This window comes from Montipora capricornis, chromosome 1, assembly GCF_036669925.1.
Source record: "Montipora capricornis isolate CH-2021 chromosome 1, ASM3666992v2, whole genome shotgun sequence".
Lineage (NCBI taxonomy): Eukaryota > Metazoa > Cnidaria > Anthozoa > Scleractinia > Acroporidae > Montipora > Montipora capricornis.
Window position 1 is genome coordinate 12,306,000 of NC_090883.1, and position 12,500 is coordinate 12,318,499.

The following is a 12,500-nucleotide window of genomic DNA, read 5'->3' on the forward strand; positions in this document are numbered from 1 at the left end:
TCACGTGCACGTTTTGGGTTATTTTTTATTTTTAAAACTTTATGTCTCTACCTTATTAGTTGATTTTGACATGTCAGTATTGCGTTGTTGGCATTTCAGTGTTTTATTATATCTCTCAGATAGTACGCGCGCTGTAATTGGCTAAATTAGCAGGCCGTATTCTACAGTACGGCCCGCAACGGCCCACTGTACAGCCCGCTAAATTTAAAATTTGACAAAACATCATCAAGCGAGTTTTTCATGTCATTTCTGTTGCATAAACTTGTACTGAATCTTGCAAGCAGTTATTTCAAACTTAACAGCCAAGAAGATTTAGTTTTTGGGATTTTGGCACGGCATTCTTTGTGGCAGTTGAACCTTCCGCTTGACTTTGACTAGTTTCCTTCCCCGCACGCCGGTTAACCTCAGAGATATAATAAATATCCTACTAACCTCGTTTTCTCGGTCTGTACTGTAAGTTACGGATCCTCGTTTTTTCCCGTTGACTTATGGCCTAAACGCTTCGCGCTTGGGCCATAAATCAACAGGAAAAAACTCGGTCCGTAACTTACAGTACGATCCTCGAACTCGGTTAGTAAGAGGTATATAGTAATTAAATAAGTGGATGATGTTACAGTGTGTTATTTCAGGTCTTTTGTATTTTTAGTTGCTTTTGGTTTTAATTAAGAATAGTTTTAGTTGCCTTTTAATTCAAAAACTCAAACTCTGTCTTCACTTTGATGAAAGAGAGTAAGGTTTTAGTTCTCATTTCCAGAAATGCCCCTAAATAGATGCATGCACATTTCAATAAGCGTCAAAAAGTGTCCCCTTGCTCTTCTCCCCACCTTCAACGTCACTTGTGTCTCTGAATGCTGACTGCTGCTCCTCAAGTGCGGATAAACAGCTGTGTTTACCCTAAGCCAAAAGAAACACCACCCTTTACCAGGGTTCTCCACACAATTTGAAGTAGGCGGCAAAATTGAAAAAGTAGCTGGCTAAATGTTAAATCAAGCGCCAGAGGCACTCCACCTAGGGGGTTCCGGGGGCATGCTTCCCCGGGAATTTTGATACTGCTAGTCCCCAGAAATGGCATTTTCTTGATTCTCACGATATATTCTTAATAATTTTACAGCAACAACATAAGTAACTGTAACTTTCAATTTTATCTCGTTCAACTTATGAGGTGCCTACATGAAAATAAGTTGGTGTGATTTGGGCAATGTCAATGTATATGTTGGGTTAATCAAAAACGAGTTAGTTTTAAAGACATTGTTTCACTTTATGAATACATCGAAACAGGTGCGAGTTGTCGTGTTATTCGACTTTAAAATAATCACACGTGTAAGCTAACTGAATGCCATCTTTTTAATACTTTCCACGTGTCCCCTGCCAGATAACACCTCATGTATGATATCACAACATCTCCTCCTTTTAGTTAGTGAGAGAAAGTTTACAATAAAGAAACAGTTCCACAGCAGGGCTAACCTACATGCTCACAGTCACTCTTAAGCTTGGTCTTCTCTAACTTTTAGCAAGGGCTTAATAATTTGCTGAGGCCTAGTGGCTAAAAGAGGTGTTGTAGGTGGAGCCTTTGCAATGTCTCTTTGCATGGGTGTAACTGCACTGTTCTTTGAATTATTTTCAATGGTCTCACAACTCGGCTCGACCCTTTGTTGCTGTGGATGTGGCTGCTCTGGCATTGGTGTAAGATGGGCATGGTTTCTTCTTATTGTTCTCGTCTGGTACGAGTTTCTATCTGATACGAACGAGGGGTTGATGCAGCTTTCACTGTCCTTCCCAAGTGCGGAAGGTCTTTCATAAATACTTTTGTTCCTTGTCCCAGAGCAGGCAAGAGTTTTCCTTTTTGTCTGTTGTGGAAAACCCTCTCCTGCCTCAGCTTACGCAGGGCCTCGTTTGCTTGAAGGTTGTCAAAATCAGGTCATCTTGGATCTAACTGTGTGTGAAAGATAGGCACGCTGTTGCTGATGTGTCTTCCCATCAACAGCTGGGCTGGGGAGAACGTGCATGCTAATGGTGTTGACCTGTAGGCTAGGAGTCCTTTTGCAGGGTCCCTTCTTTCCTTAGGAGATTCTTTATTGTTTGAACTCCCCACTCCACTTCTCTGTTAGATTGAAATTTAGGGCTGCTGTTATTGTTCTTGAATCCCCACTCTTTAGAAAACTGTGTAAACTGGCACTGTTGAATTGAGGGCCAGTCTGATCGCACTTGTTCTGGAGTTCCATGTCTAGGGAAGATGGCATTTACAATGACTGCAAAATTCTCGCGAACTCATTGGATAATTTTTATTGTCAATAAGCGGACAGACACATAAATTTATAATTTATTCGATAATGACGCGATATTGCTCACGTCAGATTGAAGTTTCTCGGTTTTTTGTCCCGCGTTTTTCTCGTGTTTTGACTTAATTTTGATCCCTCTGCCTTTTTGTTATTGTAAAAAACAAATTGATGTCAGTTTTTCATGCCACTGTCCAGTTATTGACAATGAATTTCGTCATAACATTGTCAAACTAGTCGGCTACTTTGACAGTGTTATGACGAAATTCATGATCAAGAACAGGACAGACGCTTGGGGCTAATTTGGGGCTATAGCTTTTGGGTGACCTAAATTGTAATTTATTACCAGACATTGTTGATAATATCTCTTCCTTCCTCTTGAAACAAGGTAAATTACTCGATTAAGAAAGCCAAACGCAAATATTTTTCAGAGAAACTAGATGCAAGTAAATCTGATTCACGTAAAATATGGCAGCTAATCAATGAACTTCAGTCAGTCTCGTCAGGGCATCAAGTCTTATCTTCTCCTAAAGACATAGCAGAAGCGTCCAACGACCATTTTACTTATGTTGGTCAGACCCTAGCCTGCGAAATTCCTACTGTAAATATTGATCCACTTTGCTACGTGAATCCCTCTAATAGGGTATTCTCTTTCCAAAGGATCAATGTCCAAAATGTCGTCAAGTTAGTGAAAGGTATCGATGGAGGGAAGGCGACTGGTTTTGACAACATTCCATGCAAACTATTAAAAATAGCCGCCGATGTCGTTTCACCCTCTTTAACGTGTATTCTTAATCAATCGCTACTGACTGGAATCTGCCCTTCTTTAAGAATGGATCTAAGACTGACTTAAACAATTACTGACCTATATCCGTTATACCTGCTGTGGCCAAAAAATTATCTATTACCAACTATATAATTAAGTAACTGTCAACGATTTATTAACCAGTTGCCAGTCTGGCTTTCGTTCTCTACACTGTACGCTCACTGCCTTGCTGAGACAAACAACTGGTGTGTTAAAGTTCTTCTCAATAGTGTAACTTTCAGCGATTTAAAGAAGGCCTTTGACACTATAGATCACAAAATCATCTTGCTAAATATGTGGGGGATCAAGATGCCCTGAAATGGTTTAAGGTGGCTCAAACCAGTTTCAACACTTTTAAGAGACCTTGTTATTGGAAGAATTGTCACGAGAACACTTTATCACGTAACACCAATGTTATGGTACGATGTGAAACATCAATTATTGCTGAACAAGGTGCAGTCCTTTTTGTGACGTATTACGTTACCATGGCAACAGGAAAGCCTTGCAGAAACACCCCATATTTTGGCTTTAGTTGCTTATATCTCAAAAACGAACTCAAATTCTGTGGAGCGGATTCAGAGAAACCTTAAATTTTCAATTAATTAAGGTGGCTCTGAATCTGCTCCACAGAATTCTTTTAAACTTTTGCAGAAATTTTTATCCTGGCATGTTGATTACATTTCAGAAATAAAAAATGGGGGTCACCGAGTTCGTTTTTGAGATATAAACAACTAAAGCCAAAATATGGGGTGTTTTTGCAGGGCTTTCTTGTTGCCACGGTAACGTTTTACATCACAAAAATGACCGAATATTTTTTAGCAATAATTGGTGTTTGATATGGTACCATAACATTGCTGTTAAGTGATAAAGTGTTGTAGTGTCAATCCTTCTAACAAGAACGTTTCTTTCAAGTGTTGGAACTGGTGTGAGCCACTTAAGTATTCCTTATCTAATGAATCGTCTGCAACGATGTAACGTAAACAGCCACCTTTCCAGTGCAAGCCCTTTAAACTGCGGAGTTCCTCAAGGATCAATAATTGGTCCTCTTCTCTTTTTGATCTATATTAATGACTTACCAAATTGCTTGAGTCTAGGCTCTCCTAGAATGTATGCTGATGACACGAATGTTACTTTTGCTGCATCTAACATGATTAATCTTGAGACCCAAATCAATACTGAACAGAAGAGCATTAATCTCTGGCTCAGAGGTAACAAGTTAAGCCTCAATGTTGCTGAAACCGAGTTTATGATCATTAGCTTGCGTCAAAAATGGCAGTCTTTCAATGACAAGACAATAAATATTATTGTAGACGGCGTCAAAATAAACCAAACAAATCATAGCAAACCTCTCGGACTGAACATAGATGAAAACATATCCTGGAAGGAGCATATACACGCAATTTCGAAAAAAGTCGCTTCCAGTATTGTTGCACTTGTAAGCGAGTCAGACGTTTTATTTCCATGCAGTTTGATTACTGCAGTGTTGTTTGGGATGGCTTGTCTCGACGGCTGAGTGAGAAACTTCAAAAACTACAAAATCGTGCTGCCAGAGTTACTAAATCAAGTTATGATGCGAACTCTGGCTATCTTGTCAACTCGCTTAGCTGGGATAACTGATCAGTTAGAAGGGCGAAGCAAAAGGCAAATTTAAGGTACAAATGCGTTAATAAGCTCTCCCCAACGTATCTTTGCAACATGTTCACTCCGAGAACTTTGTCCCATGATCTTGTGATTTTCATCCAAGCCAAAAAATTTTCACGGGAAAATCGGGAGGTAAGGTATCATTAACATCGCTCACGCAAATGAAGCTACCTGATGCTATCAAGTGACATACAGAATTATTTGACAAATGTATTAAACCTTTCAAATTACTAGTGCTCTTCTTGAGCGAAAAAATAAAGAAATCCAAGAAAGGAACTCTGCATTGACCTTGATTTTCAAACAGATCACCTTCTGCCGGATCCCATTATGACTCTTTGCACACCTTACTACCTCTCGCTCATTATTTCGTTTTTTCTTTATTTTCCCTATAAATGCATCCACTCTTCCTTCGAAATTCACTCAGTTTTTGTAACTTTTACAGTAGCACATGCAGTGTTTATCTGAAAAAACTTAATTGCAATGCTCTTCGTGCATTCCATGCATTCAATGCCCATTACAAAAACATGTAAACAATCACACAGACAATGTTAATGGTGTAACATTCGTTACCCGTAAGGACATGTCCCCCGAGGGACCTATTTTTCCAATTTTCGGTCATCAGCATTGCGGCTAAGAATGGAGGTGTCAGGGGTCATTTTTGCAGCTTATGACGTATGATATGGGGAAGACATGCGAGAGTGCTCCATATAGAAGCACTGTTTTTGACTGATGTTTGTCGTGAATATTGAATCGCGCGAAGAAACAGCAAAACGAAGAAAATATCCACAGCAGCACTTGTTTCGCTTGATTACGAAATCTGTGTTCCCCATATCATACGTCACAGCAGGGTGCTGATTTGGTTTTTGAGTCCGCACTGAAAAGGCAGAAGCAGCGGGAAAAAGCCTAACTTCGAACAAATGTCTCTGGCAAAAAACAGAAAACGAGAAGAAATAACCCCACACACTTAACTTTACTTATCTGGGACTTTCCAAAAACTATGTTGGAAAAATTGCTGATTTTGGCTTTCAGTTCTCCTTTAAGGTCATGCTGGCTGTGCACAGAGACTTTTGTTTTTTATGGTTTGTGGTTCAAGACAAGTCTTTGTATTCAAATTCAGGGAATGAGCGCTATTCAGATTCAGATGAGTCTGATTGTGATTCACTTGATGCTGGGGAAACTGCCTTAAGGTATGAGTGTAAACGTATACACTGTAAGTTGCTAACCAACAGGTCCCTTTAGCCCTTCCACCGCCGAGGGCTCCCCCATTGACAAGTAAAATCGTCGCGTTAGACAGAGTAAAATCTTTAAGTGTCAATTGGCATTTATGGAGGTGAAAGGGTTAAGGCATGTAACATATATAAAAAAATATATGTGATATTACAACCACATCCATCTGGATGTACTTGTACTGAGCCATTTACTGATCCATCCTGGCTTTGCTACTGTAGCAGGTTTTGTCGATTAAGGACCTTAAACCATAGGCTCTGTATCACCCACAGAAATCACCCAAAGAAATCACCCACAGCTCTTGAAGAGTAGGGCACAGAGTTCCTAGTGTTGTGATCTATCTTTGCCAGCACAAGGAAAGCCGGGCTGGAACAACTGCAAAGGCAAAGGAGTGGAGATGTTTGATTGCTCAGAGTAATTAATGTGCATGTATGAGTAGATTTCTCAGTGTTCATTTCATCCCACAGTATCTGGTTGAGCAAAGGAGGGTACGTTGCTCAATAAAAAAGAATCAGTAGTCAATGAGCTTGCAATGCATCTCCCTGAGCATCTACTATTATGTTCAGTCATATATGGGCATAATCCTGGAAGTAAGCTGGGGTAATGCAGACAATTATTCAAGACAGAAGTAAAACCAAAATCACACCCAAAATCTTCCACCAATTGAAGACCTTAGTTTTATGAGTGTCTAAATGTTTATGCAGTTGGAGTCTTTGACAGAAGTACCCATGTTCTAAGTAAACACCTGTTACACATATTCCCATTTGTTAATAGTTACGGTATTAAAAAAACATGCAGTTGGATTTTTGTTATTTTATTGTGACACCTGCCTTGCATGACCGTTTGTCTTACACTTCTGCTCTTTAGTGCCCAAACACTGTATGGATTCGACTTTCCCACCAAACCAAATGGGGAATGCTCAGTGAGATATATTTTGTGCTAATTGCTCTATGGGGGTCACTTGGTACCAAAATCGGCCTTGTGATTAGCCATGCTCACAATGAAGTTTGTATGCATACACTTCTTATAAAGTAACAAGATTTCTTTTATTTATTACAGAGTATTCAAAAACAATGCAAATGGAAATGTCAACCAGGTAGAACCGTCATGGCCTGTCATAACCTATGTGTACAACAGCCCTCATTCACTATTTAAGAGACCTGTGTGGGTATTTCTAAGTTTTGCCACCATTTGAAAATTTGGTTTAGGCTTGGATAGGAAAACATTTTCATTCAGTTCTGAGAAAATTAAATTAGCTTTATTACTTAAAACACCTAAAGTTGCAGTTGAAAGTTTGAGGTGCATGACTTTGTAGAGCCCACAGACCAATGTGAAATTAATTTGTTGATATCCAGCAAGTGCAAATAAATTCAGTCACTTTTTTAAACTGAATCTACAACTCATTTAGGTTTATGTTTTATGGTAACGATTTAAGAGCAAGAAAACGGCTTATTTCTTCCTTGAATAAACTTCAACAAATTCAGCAATAAAAAAAGTTGCATTCAAATGCAAGCATTGAGTTTTGCAATCCTAGAAAATGTATTTTTGTGGTTTCAATGGGGGTAGTTTCTGCCCCAAAACAGAATATATAAATGGCATTAACCATTACAGTTCAGTCATGATGGTTTGGAACCCATCCCCCATGATGAGAACATAGACATGCAAAAACTATACGATATAATGTTAAACTTCCGACGTTTCGGCGACCTCATGACGCCATTATCAAGGAGTTAGAAATAAATATGCGAGTTAATAACAGATATAAAATACTCCAAATCTGCATAAGTGAAGAGCTAGACAAAGACTTTAGCACAGATTGAATCTGTTTGCACGTTCAGCCGTGGTGTTAATTGCTTGATGTACAGCATTTCGTTAACGAGAAGGTCCGATTTGTTCATGTATTTCTTCAACACTCTAAAGCTGCTGAGGAGGTCCTCAGGGACTGAGAGTGTTGAAGAAATGCATGAACAAATTGGAGTGTCTCGTTAACGAAATGCTGTACATCAAACAATTAACACCACGGCTGAACGTGCAAACAGATTCAATCTGTGCTACAGTCTTTGTCTAGCTCTTCACTTATGCAGATTTGGAGTATTTTATATCTTTTATGAACTGGCATATTTATTTCCAACTCCTTGATAATGGCATCACTAGGTCGCCGAAATGTCGGAAATTTAACATTATATCGTTAGTAGTAGTAGTAGTAGTAGTAGTAGTAGTAGTAGTAGTAGTAGTAGTAGTAGTAGTAGTAGTAGTAGTAATGATGATGATGATGATGATGATGATTATGATGATGATGATGTTGATGATGATGATGATGATGATAATAGTGAAAGCGCAATATCCATGGTTCAGTTTCAACTTAAAATCACTTTAGAGAAAAAAAACCGTTTTCAATAAAGATTGTTATTTTTTTATCGCAGATAGAAGATGCATGTGAAGAGTATTTTGAACAGCAAAGTTCCAAATGTGTCACATCCGACCACACTCTTTCGAAACTAAACATACCTCAAATGGAACAAGAGGTACTGAGCTAAGTTATTGATTGACATTGATCTGTCCCCGAAGGTACCTTGTTGATGGTGACGTCTTTTTGGCTGAATGAACCACATACAAGGTGTATTTTGAATGCTGGTCCTTTCTCCCATTCAGTCATTTTAATTGGCAACTAGACTCGCCGCTCCGCTTGGTGCTTCTTAATAGTATGCACTTCTTTCATTCTGCCCTATAGTTGCTGCACTTGCTGTAAAACGTTCCACCCAGCCCAGTATCTTAATTTCTCTTTAATTCGCCACCACTTTGAATAATCATGTTAATCTTGATTTTAAGAGTCCTGATTTAGCAGTCATTGGTATTCACAAAGATTTCGTATTTTTAACGTTTTTCCAATATCATAGGGACTTTAAGATTTACGACGCGGTCGTCAACGAGAACGCCACAAAACAAGAATATCATTTGTTAAAAGAAGAAAAATCATTATGAACGTGCAGCACGCATTTAAGCACATATTTTTGCGGCACTCTGCACAACGACTACGTGGAATCACCACATTTGAGGTTTTAATGACGTGAGCGTACAAATGCAGACCTCTCATTCTAAATTTTTACTATAAAACAGCTCGTACCAATTTAGTCTTAGTATACTTCGCCCACATTGCACGCCGTAAAGGAGACGGAATAATCACAAACGTTTTATGACAGAGCTTAGTTGTATTTGAGGTGACATTTTCGTCGATGTCGCTGTCGTAGACCTTAAAGTCCCTATTATTGCAGAAAGTACACTTCCATTTAAACCAAGTTGCCAGTTCGCATCAACAAGAAAGATTTCACATGTACCACAAACTACAAAAATTCTTCGACAAGTGGATGTTTCACTTAAGGTATGCATGTAACCCATCTGTAAAGTGTACTGACAACATAATAGTCATTGTGACTACAAATACACAATCAAGTGAAGCTATGATCCTCGCAGTTATGAACACAATTGCGTAAAGAAGCCTGAAAAATTCATGACCTCAGGGGTTCCAATGTTCCTGTGAGGAGTTCATATATGATCCATTTCATATATCATTTCATCGTTCATTCATTCCTCACGGGAACATTGGAACCCACAAATGACCAGCTCCCAACGTCAGTGGCTTCATAGCTCAGTTGGTTAGAGCGTTGCACCGGTATCGCGAGGTCACGGGTTCAAACCCCGTTGAAGTCCTGAATTTTTCAGGCCTCTTTACGCAATTGCAAAAATTGCGTTCATAACTGCGAGGATCATAGCTTTACTTGATTTCATATCCGCGGTTCATATATGATCCATTTCATGTATCATTTCATCGTTAACAAATACACCGTTTGGAATACATGAAGTGTGTCTTGCCATCTCTAATAGCTCACTCCCACTGAATTATAAGAGTGATGGGGAAACTCCAGTCTGAAATAACTTAGTGTAAAATTGAAAGTGGGCCACCACCCGGCCATTCCGACCAATGTCAATGATTTTGCACCTTTAGGAAGGTAATAAAAGACAAATATTTGAAATCAATTGGTTTGAAATTATATTACCTACTGACTAAATCAGTTCGAATTTACGGTCCTTATTTCTTCTATATGGGGGCTTGTTGAGTAGGATCCGTCTGGATCTTGTAATTTAACTACCTGGTAAGATTTCTCGGTCAATGATTAAAACACTTTCAACTTAACCCTGCTCTGTCGGCCTATAAACCCGTTTATAATAATAATCTGTTGCAGAAATGGCTTTAACATTCTTCTGTATGGGCTTGGGTCGAAAAGAGTTCTACTTGATCAGTTCCGCTCCTCCAAACTGTCCTCTCATCTTCAAGTTGTTGTCAATGGCTACTTTCCAAGCCTCACTATAAAAAATGTAAGTAAAATATTTTCGGAATTCCTTTAGCAACACCTGATCGGTGGCTGTCAAGAGCCCACCTACTGTAGCACGTGATTGTCGTAGGTGGCATGAAATAGTCCAATTTCCGAAAACTAAAATTCGATGTCAGTGAGACAATCTGGAAAAAGACAATTCTTATAAATCCTTACTTCATTCCTTAAGCCTTGGAGTCATTGTTTTAACAGCCAACAAACTCTGTTTAGGTGAAGAAACGAGGAATATCGCTTCAAACGTACGGTAGGGGAATATATGTTTTCAGTCTTCCATCATTCTAGATAATTACTTTGTTCGACAAACAAATTATAGGATTCGGCTTTGACTCTTTGCTCATGGGACTGCTCGTGGTAGAGAAATCTTAGAGTAAGTTCGACCTCGGTTATTGTGTCTCCTCATTCAGAGGCGCTCGCGATGACCACCTATACCTTGAATGGCGACGTGATTTTGGCGCAAATTTGTTGACATTAACGTTCAGAGAAAACTCGTAGTTGTTGTGTTTCACGGAAGCACACTTGCGTTCGATAACTGTCGATCGCTGTCGATCCCTGTCGATCGATGAGATGAGCCAGAGTGAGACATATCCTGGGTAACTGTTATTATTTTCTTATTTTTTGTCTTTTTGGTCATTTCATTTCCTGTATCATGTATTGACAATCTTACTACAGTAAAACCTATTCAAGCTGCTTTCGGTAATTTTCGTTCCACAAAACCAGGATCAGATCACCGGATCGGATCGTGAAGAGATGTCACGGGAATGAATTCCACAAATTTAACCAGTACATGTATATGAATGAAATAATGTCGACGTAGCGAGGAGACGCGAAAGATGGCGAACGTGTTCTCTGAAGCTCCGCATTCTCGATAAAAATCAAGATGCCTACGAAGGCGGATAATGCAACAAACTATGAAGAGGCTGATCAATGGAACGAGAAGATCGCAAAGAAAAGAGAATCCCGAAGGAAAAAACGATTGCGGGCACAAGGATCTCAGACTGATGACGAAACTCTTAGTGATGGCGAGCAACACGAGCATGACTGCTCGATGTGCAACACGAAGCTGAACAATATACAAGACAAGCTAGATAAATTACTATCTGTGCTACCCGAAATAGAAGACTTGAAGATCCAAGTAGGAAGGCTCGAAAAGGAAAAGGAAGAACTTAGGGCGAGTCTCGAGTTAACACAAGCAGAAGTTGAAGGTTTGAAGGAGCAACCGCGGCAACGCTGAAAATAACAACCGGCAAGATAATCAAACTAGAGGAGCTCGAGCGCAGGGTTGTAAAACAAGAATGCTTCAACAGAAGAAATAACATCAAATTCTTCGGCATTAGTGATAACGAGCAGGAATCCCCAGAAGATACAGAAGCGGTCCTGAGAAACTTTCTTCATAAAGAAATGAAACTTTCAAAGAAGCACCTTGACGATATTGAATTTGAAAGAGTTCACAGAATCCCAACCCGTGTACGCGTGGACAAAATAAATCAGCATCCAAGACCGATAATTGCCGATAATTGGTTCTTTCTTCAAAGATAAGCAACAAATCAAATCGCACATCAAGCACTTGCCAAGGGGGAAACGTTTTGGTGTGGCTGATGACTTCCCGAAAGTAGATGAAATAAGATAGGAGCTTTACCCAGTGCTGAAACAGGCAAAGAGGGAGCACAAAACGGCTTTCTTCAACGTATTTATGTTTTGTGGTGCATGTTGTATTAGTTTGTTTTTGTCAATGTTTTGGTTGCTTCAAGTTTTCTCTCGCTAGCTCTAAATTTGAACGCTTATCGCTTCAATTGTCTACTATGAAATCTGTTGACTGGAAATTGCGTTTCATTTTACTTTATACGTACATCTGGTTATTTAGTGTTTTATCTTTGAATGTTTGAGGGTTAAACAAGACGATCAAGTGACGTCAGGTATTTCGATTGCTGCATCAGCAAAAATCGGATGTAGTATTTTTACAGGAGACATACTCTTCTGCGCAAAAGATAAAATCGAGGGAAGCAGAATGGGGTGGTAAAATGATTGGAGGTCATGGCACTAATCACCGTCGAGGAGTAATGATTTTATTCAAGTCCAAACTTGATGTAAACATCGAGCAAATTATGTCGGACAAAAATGAGAGATATATCCTTTCTGAAGTATTGGTAAAAGGCGAAAATT

At 39.3% G+C, this 12,500-nt stretch overlaps 1 protein-coding gene across 2 annotated transcripts in view; it reads left to right on the top strand.

Annotated features, from left to right (window-relative positions):
* LOC138054342 (origin recognition complex subunit 2-like) overlaps nt 1-12,500 on the top strand; it is a 71,504-nt gene that overhangs the window by 30,037 nt on the left and 28,967 nt on the right. For both annotated transcript variants that reach the window (XM_068900821.1, XM_068900863.1), the window contains exons 5-9: nt 5,840-5,909; nt 7,009-7,045; nt 8,373-8,474; nt 9,222-9,328; nt 10,191-10,323. In XM_068900821.1, coding sequence (XP_068756922.1) covers nt 5,840-5,909; nt 7,009-7,045; nt 8,373-8,474; nt 9,222-9,328; nt 10,191-10,323 — 449 coding nt within the window. The remainder of the gene's footprint in view (nt 1-5,839; nt 5,910-7,008; nt 7,046-8,372; nt 8,475-9,221; nt 9,329-10,190; nt 10,324-12,500) is intronic.